Source organism: Haemaphysalis longicornis, unplaced genomic scaffold (genome assembly GCF_048455015.1).
Source record: "Haemaphysalis longicornis isolate Haplotype H1 unplaced genomic scaffold, Haemaphysalis longicornis Haplotype H1 scaffold_8, whole genome shotgun sequence".
NCBI classification, from domain to species: domain Eukaryota; kingdom Metazoa; phylum Arthropoda; class Arachnida; order Ixodida; family Ixodidae; genus Haemaphysalis; species Haemaphysalis longicornis.
This window is the reverse complement of record NW_027526445.1, coordinates 53,201,710-53,213,099: the sequence shown is the minus strand read 5'-3', so window position 1 is coordinate 53,213,099 and position 11,390 is coordinate 53,201,710. Positions and strand designations below refer to the sequence as shown.

At 49.1% G+C, this 11,390-nt stretch overlaps 1 protein-coding gene across 1 annotated transcript; it reads left to right on the top strand.

Moving 5' to 3' along the window:
• The first annotated feature begins 118 nt into the window (after positions 1 to 118).
• Smid (nuclear valosin-containing protein-like smid) lies at positions 119 to 3,880 on the top strand. The gene has a single exon (XM_077681713.1). It carries the CDS (start codon positions 310 to 312, stop codon positions 2,515 to 2,517), a length of 2,208 nt encoding a protein of 735 aa, XP_077537839.1. The 5' UTR covers positions 119 to 309; the 3' UTR covers positions 2,518 to 3,880.
• Positions 3,881 to 11,390: the final 7,510 nt, after the last annotated feature.

Here is an 11,390-nt window from a genome sequence, read left to right as displayed (position 1 = left end):
CTTTAGAATTACAGTATAAAGCATTGGACACACTTTTTACTAAATGGGTGCACATTTTTGTTTATTTTAATTAATTTTATTAAAACTTATTTAGCTTCATTGGTTTACGTTAGCACACGCGGGAAGCCAACGCGTTGGCGAAATCGACTCACACTCGAGCAACAATGAAAGCAACATGGCAGCGCCCTAGAGCGCCAGCAAGTGCCGTTTGCACGTTTTTGTCGAGTCCGTCTGGCCATGGTACCTGACATAATAAACAGGTGACGTAATACTTGTGTGCCGAGATCATAACGAAGTGCGTAAGGAAGCATGAGCGAACCTCAAGCCAAGCGTAGACGGGCATCATTTGGCGGTGACCCGCGTCTTCTGCCTCGCGTCCGACAGCTGCTTATCGAAAGCGACGACTCCGATCGCTTGGACACCGAAAGCATCGTCGCGAAGCTACAGCGACGACATCCAGAGTACAAGCGTAAGAAAAGAAACGCCCTTTGCCACTCCGTGACCAAAGTGCTCGAGATCATCTGCGCAGACGATCCTGGGCCGGCGGCAGTCCCCGTCGGCGAAGGCAACAACGACGGCAGCAGCGTTACCGACGAGGACGTAGTACCTTATCCCGACCAAAACGCAATGAACAAGTCAATGAACAACCTGTACAAGACGCCCGAGCCTAATGCGGCGTCTAAAGATGAGGATGGTACGCAAAAGCCGCGCAAGAGTTCGAAGAAGACCAAGTCGAACGACGTTGACGCCGCGATTGAAGACAACCTCAAGAAGCGCATGGCCAAGGACAAGGAAATAGCCCTGATAAACCCCACCGTGCGGTTCGCTGACGTTGGGGGAATGGAGGGCCCCCTCGAAGAAATCTGCAACATGCTGATGCACCTGAAGCACCCCGAAGTCTACAAGAAGCTGGGCGTCGTGCCGCCGCGGGGCTTTCTGCTTCACGGCCCCCCCGGGTGCGGAAAGACGCTGCTGGCGCACGCGATCGCCGGCGAGCTCGAGCTCCCCATGCTCCGAGTCGCGGCGCCCGAGATCGTGGCCGGCGTCTCCGGCGAGTCAGAGGAGCGCATTCGCGAGCTGTTCGACAAGGCCGTCAACAGCGCCCCCTGCGTGTTCTTCATCGACGAAATCGACGCCGTGACACCCAAGCGAGAGACGGCGCAGCGGGAGATGGAGCGCCGCATCGTCGCCCAGCTTCTGTCCAGTCTCGACGACCTCTCGCAACGCGAGCTGCCCGCCGAAGTCCTCGTCATTGGCGCCACCAACCGGCCCGACGCGCTAGACCCCGCTCTGCGCAGGGCAGGGCGATTCGACCGCGAAATCTGCGTGGGAATCCCCGACGAAGCGGCCCGCAAGAGAATCCTCGGCGTCCTCTGCAGGAAGCTGACGCTCGGTTCCGAAGTCAACCTCGCCGCCGTGGCGCACAAAACGCCCGGCTACGTCGGCGCTGACCTGATGGCTTTAACCCGGGAGGCTACGATGTCGGCAATCAACCGGATCTTCCGCGGGATCGAAGAAGGCGTCAAGGCTACTGGTGAAGGTCCCAGGAGTCGGCTGGACCTTGCCATCTCCCTTCTAAAAGAGGTTCCGCCATTGGATGAGACGCAGCTGAAGAACCTCTGTGTCGAGGGCTCGGATTTTGACGGTGCCCTGAAGCTCGTGCAGCCGTCGGCCAAGCGCGAGGGATTCGCCACTGTACCGGACGTGACGTGGGATGACGTCGGCGCCCTCACCTCCATCCGCGAGGCGCTCCAAGTTGCCATCTTAGCACCAGTGCGTCACCGCGACAAGTACGAAGCCCTGGGGCTCGTCACCCCCACGGGAATCCTGCTGCACGGGCCACCTGGCTGCGGAAAAACCCTCCTCGCCAAAGCGATCGCCAACGAGTCTGGCATCAACTTCATCTCCGTCAAAGGACCGGAACTGCTGAACATGTATGTCGGCGAGAGTGAACGGGCTGTGCGCCAGTGCTTCCAGAGGGCCCGCAACTCCGCTCCGTGCGTCATCTTCTTCGACGAGCTAGACGCCCTCTGTCCACGGCGCTCCGACATCGCGGATGGTGGATCGGCTTCACGCGTCGTGAACCAGCTCTTGACGGAAATGGATGGTTTGGAGGCTAGAAAACAGGTCTTTGTTCTGGCCGCCACCAACCGGCCGGACATCATCGATCCGGCCATGCTGCGGCCAGGACGTCTGGACGAGGTCTTGTACGTTGGCCTGCCGAGTGCAGACGAGCGCGTGGAGATTCTGAAGACTCTGACAAGAAATGGGACGCGACCTCTCTTGGAGGCAGATGTGTCTCTGGAGCAAGTCGGGCGAGACGAGCGGTGCGAAGGCTTTTCGGGGGCTGACTTGGCAGCGCTCGTGCGACAAGCGGCCGTCATTGCGCTGACCAAGTACCTCAAAGAGCGGTCAGAAGGCCGGGTCCTGGTCGGTGCGCAACATTTTGACGCAGCGTTCGGGAAAGTTTCGGCTTCGAATAAGGGTAGAAGGACTGTCAAAAAGGTGGAATCGTGAACTGTGCAGACCTGTGTTTTACATTCTGCCCTCATCTTTTGCTATTTCTCACTTTTCAGACACCATCTACGTTTATTCTTTGTCTGTTTCAATGACTGATTCACTGAAGAGACTTGTCATGAGTGTTTCATGTTTTATTCATTTTTTTTTTCTCTTAAGTGTTGCCTTTATGTGTTTCTGATCATCAGCTGTCAGACTCAGTAAAGTGGTCTTCATGCTGGCTGGTTGTTTTTGTTGGCCGCCAATCAGTTACCAGCATGCTAGCATGAAGAAATTCTTCAAGCTACATTTATCGTAAAGACCTAGCAGCCCTGCAGTGTGCAGGAATTTTCGGAGCAGTTATAGTTACTCTCACCAAGTCACACTAGTGCCTTGCTTGGGGAAGGCATCATCCTTTTGGCTAGCATAATACCTTTTCAGTGCAAAACATTGCGGGTCACACCTCAGAAACATTAAGTTGTGGCCACGTTCATTGATGCATTAACCGTTGACAGGACAGGAGTGGCAGTATTGTGTTTTGAGCAGGTTTTTAATTACACTTTTTGGGGTCTTATTCAATCTGGTTGCAGTATTTACTTTTTGGGGAATGGTTTACAAAAATAGCTCGTGGTTTCACAGGGAATCCAGCAGGCCAAACATTTTGTTCCTTTTCATGTTTTCAGGGTAAAATCATGCACCCCTTCGTCTAACGATGACAATGGTTGAACGAGTATGGATGAACAAGTATGAACGACAAGGTTTCTCATGACGGATTATGTGGTGGTTGTGCGAGTTTGGAGTGAGTTTTAACGGTGTCGAAACAGAAATCGAAGAGGCTCCGGCTTCGTAACGCGAGGAACCCAAGTTTGATTTCGTCCACGGGAAGCGTTTTTCTCTTTCATTTCACCTGGCGTTTTCGCGTTACAGACGCCATCAGTGAGATTAAAGCTTCACTTTAAAAAACAGCTACTACTCGCGCCCTAGCCAATATTAAGTTGGAGGAGAATGATATGAAAATTTAAAAAGTAATAACTTGTCCTTGAATTGATGCAGCCCACTTGCATCAGCTTAGGGTAAATATTTAACGGTATTACCAATTTTTATTCAAACAGTCTTAAAATATAGCTGGTGATGAAAAGCACATTTTTTCATCTCGTGCATCATTCTAAAATTTTTTTCACTGGTATAAATACATAAATTCCAAATGAGTAACACTCTAGATCACATATATCAATAAAAAATAGTTCAGTTGATTTTTCTTTTCTTTTTAGCCTAGTGGCTACGGTGTTGTATTTCTGAATGCAGGTTCAGTTTGGGTTGTGGCAGTTTGTTTTGCATGTGTGTGGTAGAGGTGAAAAATAAAAACCTAGTGTGGAAATATGAATGCACGGTTATCATCCCTAAGTGGTCTAAATTGATCCGTAGGCCTCCACTAAGGTGCGCCTCAGCCCAGGTGTGGCATTGGCCTGGGAAACCCCAAAATATGATCATTTTTATTTCACTTGAAATATGTACATCAGTGCTTGTCGAAGCCCAAAGTTGGAAGCTAGACTAAGATTGATGAGACTGTGCAAAGGTAAGCCATGAAGGTGACAGCTTCTTCTATATGTAAAAGCAGCACTTACTATGTGGTTGCTACACACTTCTTTCAGGCTGAGGAACGTGTGCATTGATATTGAAATTCTAAACAGTCATGTTACTGCCTGCGTTTTGGATTGCCTTTTGATTACCCATGCTACACGAGTGTGAATGTCATTTGACTCGAACGATACCTTTGAGCTGTGCTAAGCAATGTTTTCCAAGGGCCTTTTGTTGAAATGGCATTTGATAGAGTTCTGTGGCTTGAGTCTCTAGCCACCATAATATAGCTCCCGCAGGGAGCTATATATAGAGGAACTCTAGCATTTGAGTCAAGGTGCACCACCAACGGCCTTTGGGGTTCTCAAAGGCCTTTGAAACGCAAACGGTGGCACTCTCGGGAGCAGCTTCCGCATGCCATAATTCCAAAAACAATTATTTACGAGTAAAAATTGGGGCCTAAAGTGCGGAATCTTCATAATTTCTCTCTTATTTTGTTGTCTATCACTCGCTCTACGATCGCAAGGTAACTTGGTACTCTCAACACCGGCGCCCCCGCACGGGGCACCTTGAGTAATCTTGGTGACAGTGAGTGGCGACACCGCGTACCCCGAGCCCCCCATACTTAAGCTGTTACCTACCGTGGCGAGAAGTTGAAAGGTGAAGGGTTAGAAGCCGTGAACGGTGGCCGTCGGAGCCCTGGCCAAGCTCCGGCCGATGGGCTCCCTGTCTGTCTACCAGGCAGGGAGCTCCGGGACCTCTTTGACCATCAGGGTAACGTCAAAGAAGAAAGTACCCCAGTTCCCTGCTTTATACTATGTCGCATGGTATTTTCGAAACCCTCTCTTCCAAATGATCGGGCCCCAAAAAGGGCCCGCACCGATGTAATTTTCAAACCTCTGCCCAACATGAAATTTAACACCCCGGACAACTTTCCTCGCTTCTTAGTGATACAATCTAAGAACAAGGAATCTCCAGTTACCTGCAAGTCGGTCTTCTTAATTGCCAAGTTCATTGAGAGTGTAGTTGGCGCGAACTACAAGGCAAAGAAGCTGACATCGGGGGACGTGCTTGTAGAACTATCTACTAAAAAACAATCCGATAGTCTCTTGAACCAGACCGACCTACTTGGCCTTGAAGTAGCTGTAACGCCACACCGGAGCCTTAACAGCTCGCAGGGCGTCATATCTGAGATGGACCTGCTCAATGAAAGTGAGTCTGACCTCTTCGAGGGCATGCGTGACCAGGGCGTTACTGCGGTAAGAAGAATAATGATCAGACGCGATGGCAAAGAAGTAAAAACGAAACATGTGATCCTAACTTTTGACCGAAGTGTCCTACCGGAGTCTGTCACTGCAGGCTTCCTTCATTGCAACGTACGACCTTACATACCCAACCCACGCCGCTGCTTCAAGTGCCAGCGGTATGGGCACAGTACTACCACCTGCCGCGGAAAACTGACATGCGCCAAGTGCGCAGGACATCATGACCCTTCAGAGAACTGTGCTTCTAACGTATTGAAATGTGCCAACTGTGAACAACCCCACGCTGCATACTCTCGGTCATGTGCTAAATTCAAAGCCGAGAAAGAAATCATAAACATGAAGGTCACCCAGAACATCACCTATCAAGGAGCACGACAGAAACACTCAGTGTTTTCGCAAAGGTATGCCGATGCAGCTCGCCGGGGGGCGGAGCGGCGTCTAGTCACGGCGGCCACCCAGTACTGCGAAGCAGACTTGGTGCCGTCCCAGCCCCCCCCAGGTGCTGCCCAAGGCAGCCCAACCATCTAGCTGACACGACACCTGTGGCGCCCGCAAGTGTTGTGTTAACTGCGAGTGTGAGGAGTGACGGCTCTGCCGTCAATCCTCCTCTCCCGGCTGCCAGACTGCAGGCGGCCATGGACGTAGATGTGGTCGGTCCCACGACCACTTCTGTGTCCAACAAACAGTCGGGGACGGCAGGGGCTCCTGCCTCCACTTCGAACATATCCCGAGGTGGAGCCTGCAAGGACTCCATCTCGTCACTGTCACACCACTCAGATGATGACATGGAGGTAACACCGTCTCTGCCAGTGCCAAAGGCGGAAAGAGAACAGCGCACCATGGCGGGGCGAGGCAAAAAACCACCAGCCACCCGTGTCACAGGCCCAAGTCAGAACTGATAGATAGTATACATCCAGCCCGAGTCCTCATCTACACCAGGTAAAACCTCCTCCCTAAACATTTATGGTAGCACAAATAATTACACAGTGGAACTGCCGGGGCCTTATTAAAAACCTAGACGATATATATGAAATCCTACACAAAACGCAATCAGCCATCCTATGTTGAGACACACTTGAAACCTAAGCACACCAATTTCCTGAACCAATACTCAGTATTTAGGAGAGACAGAGATAGCTGCACGCACTGCTCTGGTGGCGTAGCTATAGTTACGCAAAAATCTAACCCTTGCCAATCTCTTCAATTGCGTACCGCCCTAGAAGCGGTTGCAATCCGGGCAATTATTTTCAACAGATTAACAACAATTTGCTCACTATACATTCCCCCTGAATATCGTTTATCTAGCTCTGAATTTGAGTCTCTCATAGATGAGCCGCCGGAACCGTTCCTACTCGTAGGTGACCTGAATGCACACAGCCCACTATGGGGATCTGAACGCACAGATTCCCGGGGCCGCTTGATAGAAAAATTCCTTTTCTCATCCGGAACTTGTCTCTTTAAAAAAAAAAAAAAGAGCCGACATACTACAACACTACACACAATACATACTCACACATAGACTTGGTGATCGGCTCTTCTGTCCTCTTTCCGGCTGTTGAATGGGAAGTGGACGACAACCCCTATGGGAGCGACCACTTCCCTGTCATCTTGAAAGGCATTGATAAAGCCCGTAACAGTTCCATCTGCCATAAAAAGTTTAAGGAATGTGGTGCTGATTGGTTAAAATTTAAACAATTATCTCAGCTTTGATACACGTCCTTAAGCTATTTGGGCATTGACGAAGCCTGTGAACTGGTGACTGCACACATTCTTCATGCTGCCGAGGGCTCAATTCCGCAAACATCTGGTGCCACACCTAACACTAGGAGGCCGTGGTGGAATGAAAAGTGTAGGCTTGCACGGCAGGCTCAAAATAAGGCGTGGGGTGTCCTTCGCAGGTACCCCACTACGCAAAACTTGATTTCCTTCAAACGTGCAAAAGCACAAGGAAGACGCATTCGCCAGCAAGCAAAAAGAGATAGCTGGCGCTCTTTCGTAACTTCTATCAACTCGTACACAGATGCAGGCAAAGTATGGAACAGAATTAAAAAGTTTAATGGACGGAAAACACACACTCTACCTTTGGTCAACAGTACAGGCGATACCCTAGAGGACCAGGCAAACACACTTGCGAAATACTTTTCATATGTATCGAGTTCTGCTCATTAAATGCTTTTTTACGACACAAAACATCTATGGAGAAGAAACCGATTCGTGATAACAAAAGATCTGACGAACCATACAGCACCGAATTTTCCATAACAGAGCTTTTGGTCGCCTTGGGAACATATAAGGCTTCAGCGCCTGGGGCAGATAGTATATCATACACAATGATACAACATCTGCACCCAGAAACTCTCCGAACACTCTTGCACTTGTTGAACAAAATATGGGCGGCGGGATACTTTTCGAGAGCTTGGAGAGAAGCAGTTGTAGTTGCCATATTAAAACAGGGGAAAGATGCCTCACTACCGGCCAGTTACCGACCAATAGCTCTGACAAGTTGCTTAGGAAAGGTTTTTGAAAAAATGGTAAATAAGAGGCTAATCCATTTTCTAGAATATAACGGCATCCTGGACAGTTGTCAGGCAGGTTTCCGATCAGGTCGGAGCACAACTGACCAGCTAGTTGCCTTTGAGTCATATGTCAAAGATGCTTTTATCCACAAACAGCACTGTCTTTCTGTTTTCTTTGACTTAGAAAAAGCGTACGACACAACTTGGCGTTACGGCATACTGCTTGATCTCAAGGCATTCGGTGTGTCTGGACATATGCTAAACACTATTGAAAGTTATTTATCGGAGCGGACATTTAGGGTAAGAGTAGGGACAGTGGTATCAAGAACATACATACAAGAAAATGGGGTTCCCCAGGGTGGAGTATTAAGCTGTACTCTGTTTATAATTAAAATGAATTCACTTGGGAAATCGTTGCCACCCTCAATCTCCTACTCAATGTATGTTGACGACGTCCAAATAAGCTTTAGGTCATGCAATCAGTCCATATGTGAAAGGCAGATACAGTTAGGTGTGAACAGGCTTGCAAAATGGACGGAAGAAAATGGTTTTAAATTGAATCCTCACAAAAGTACCTGTGTTTTATTCACAAGACAGCGTGGAATTCGTCGAGAACCCGATGTCACACTGAACGGAGAACGGATTGCTGTCAAGAAAGAACACAAGTTTTTAGGTGTTGTACTTGACGGAAAACTAACGTACGTACAGCACTTAAAGAAACTCAAACAAAAATGCCTAAACACCATTAACATTTTAAAAGTGTTGTCACATCAGTCTTATGGTGCTGATAAAGACTGCCTTCTACGTCTCTTTGTGAGTTTAGTTAGGTCACGTATAGACTATGGAAGTGTAACATACGGGTTCGCGTCTAAAACTGCCTTAAAAATGTTAGACCCAGTACTACATTTGGGCCTTCGCCTTGCCTCTGGAGCCTTCAGGACAAGTCCAATCCAGAGTCTTTATGTAGAATGCGATCACTGGTGCCTAGAGCACCAGCGTGCTTATACAGCACTCCTCTATGCTATTAGGACAATGTCTATGACGAATCACCCATGCAATTCTATTGTGAATGACATCTCATCCGCCCATTTGTATTTAGCGCGCCCGTCGATCCCTGCCCCTGTAGTCTTGCGTGTCAAAGGCCTTGCAGAGGAGATAGGGGTGTCTTTAGATGATGGCATAAAAACCTGTATCGCCGATATAGTCCCACCTTGGAACATGTCAACTTTCAACTGCCTTTGAGAATTGTCGTGTAGATCGGCGGAACTCCTTCCAGTTCGAATGGTATTTGAAATTTCGAAGGTCATTCGACTGAAATGTCCTTTCAAAGACTCGTGTAGCCCAGGTATTAGTCGGACCGATGGCGTCCTTTCAAAAAACTAACCCAGATGAACAGTTTTCAGTTACAGCTGTATTATGGAAATGGAAATCTCTTCCAGCTGGGAAATATCCCAGCTGGGAAGTACATTTCAAGCTGGAAACTATGGATTCAAATTTTGCGTTCCGAACTGTAAATCTAGCAGTTTCCGGCTGCATTTCTAGCTGGAATAGATTTAGGGTTCCATAATCCCGCTGTAAATGTAGTTTCCAGCTGCATTTCCAACTGAAAACATCGGGTTTCCTGCTGCGTTTCCCGCTAGTATTTTTCCCAGATGGGACGCACAGAAACAGCTCCCACCGGTTCAAAAAAAAAAAAAAAAAAAACATGCCTTATGCCCCTGGCTCTTCACGCGTTCCATTGCAAAAAAGAAGAGCATTGTACTAAGGCAAACTGCTCCTGTCTGAAGATAATGAACACGCAAGTACTTCCGCACATAAAAAATTAGGCAGAGCAAACGTTCCTACGTAAATTAACAGCAAAATAATTTCTAGACAATGGCCGTGCTAGCACCGTGATGGCCAACAAAACCAACGCGGGCGGAAAGCACAGCAAAGAATTTTATTGATAAACAGGCAAACGTACTGTTGACGATAGTTGGTGCACGGCAGCTTACAACGCCTCGAGCTTCGCGATCGCTGCGCCGCCTGCCGCCGGTTCTCCGCGGCGCGTACGAGATGAGCGCTGCGCTGCCGATAGTGGTGTATGCAGTGTTTTGGTTCGCTTTCGCTTCATCTCACATCAAAGCTTTGCTACTTTCGTCCAGCCATTATGTGGAGGATGCGCAATTGGACCTTTTGACCGGAGACACACCCCCCCTGACACACCCCTCGAAGCGCATCGCGTGATTCGCCGGGCCCGCTGTTGGCGCCTGCGGGCACCGACAGCGGTCACCGCTGCGGCCGAGGCAGCCAACCACCCCCGCAGCCTCCCATGCATGCGGCTCTGGGTCGTTTCGGGCAACGTGACCTCATAGAGTTTCTTAGTAAGTATACTGTAATTAAGAAACTGTATGCGTGACTCGACTCGCGCCCGGCGAAGAGAACGGCCGGTGCGTTCGCCGTGAACGAACGCCACGTTCGCCCGGCCTCCTGTGAGCGTTGCACGCAACCGAACGGCTTTGGGACGTGGTCGGCAATGCAGCTAAATCAAAGGTGTAACCGAGCGAAACCAAGGTAGCTGAGCTATAAGCCTAAAACTTTTGCCTTTCCGTGCCATAGACAACTTGCTATGGTGATGTCTGTAGCAAATGGTACGTTTAGGGCACCCCAAAAACCGGCTGCGTCCTGACAGAGTGCTCGAAAGCGAAGAAGAGCTGTCCGGGGATGCGGGTCTGCGCGCTTCTTCGCCGGGCTTACGGGCGTCGGCGGCGGCAGAACGTATTATTGCATGAAACTCTATGGCAGCAGCATGCCACCACGGTCACTTCCCGAATATGTCAAGCACAAGTGAATTCTATTGTGACCTCGTATAGACCTGATACCATGGCGAGTAAACGCTTCTTTAAAATATCTTCATACGACACAGCTATCCTGCAGAATCTAGCACAACCTGAAATCAGAGGGCCTTATCAGATACCACACTCATCCAATGACACCTTTTATCGCTTGTAAACTTGATTACTGTATTCAAAAAATGCATCCACCGAGTGATCAGCTTTTAGTTGAAGTGGAAAAACAAATAAAAGTGAACGCGCCGCTTTTGTGCGTGATTACTAAAGCGCTAATTTCTTGATTTCGCTCCAAATTTGTACACAACAATAGTTAAGCGTCCCCCCCCCCCATGTCTTGGGAATTATCGCATCTAGTTGGTCTGGTGAGAACTACCTCGCTTAAGTTTAGACAATCGTCTTTAGTATTTCCGAAGCTGCAGTGCGGTTTGTTTTCATTCCCGTACGAGCTATTCTGTCTTCCGGACTTGGCAGACCATTTATTTTATCGTGGTCTCATTAACTCTCCTTGGTCCTTGCTATAAGGCGAGAGTCACATATTTAACGCTCCAGACCCTTGGAACTAAGGCTCCAGAGCCTTGGAGCCTTGGAGTGGTCTTGGGAGGACAGCTGCCATGCGGTTGCCTCAAGTGTTGCTCTGTTTTGCACAGGTTTTGTCAATCAGCGGCACGTGCCTACCGTTATCGAAGCGGCACGATGCGCCACTG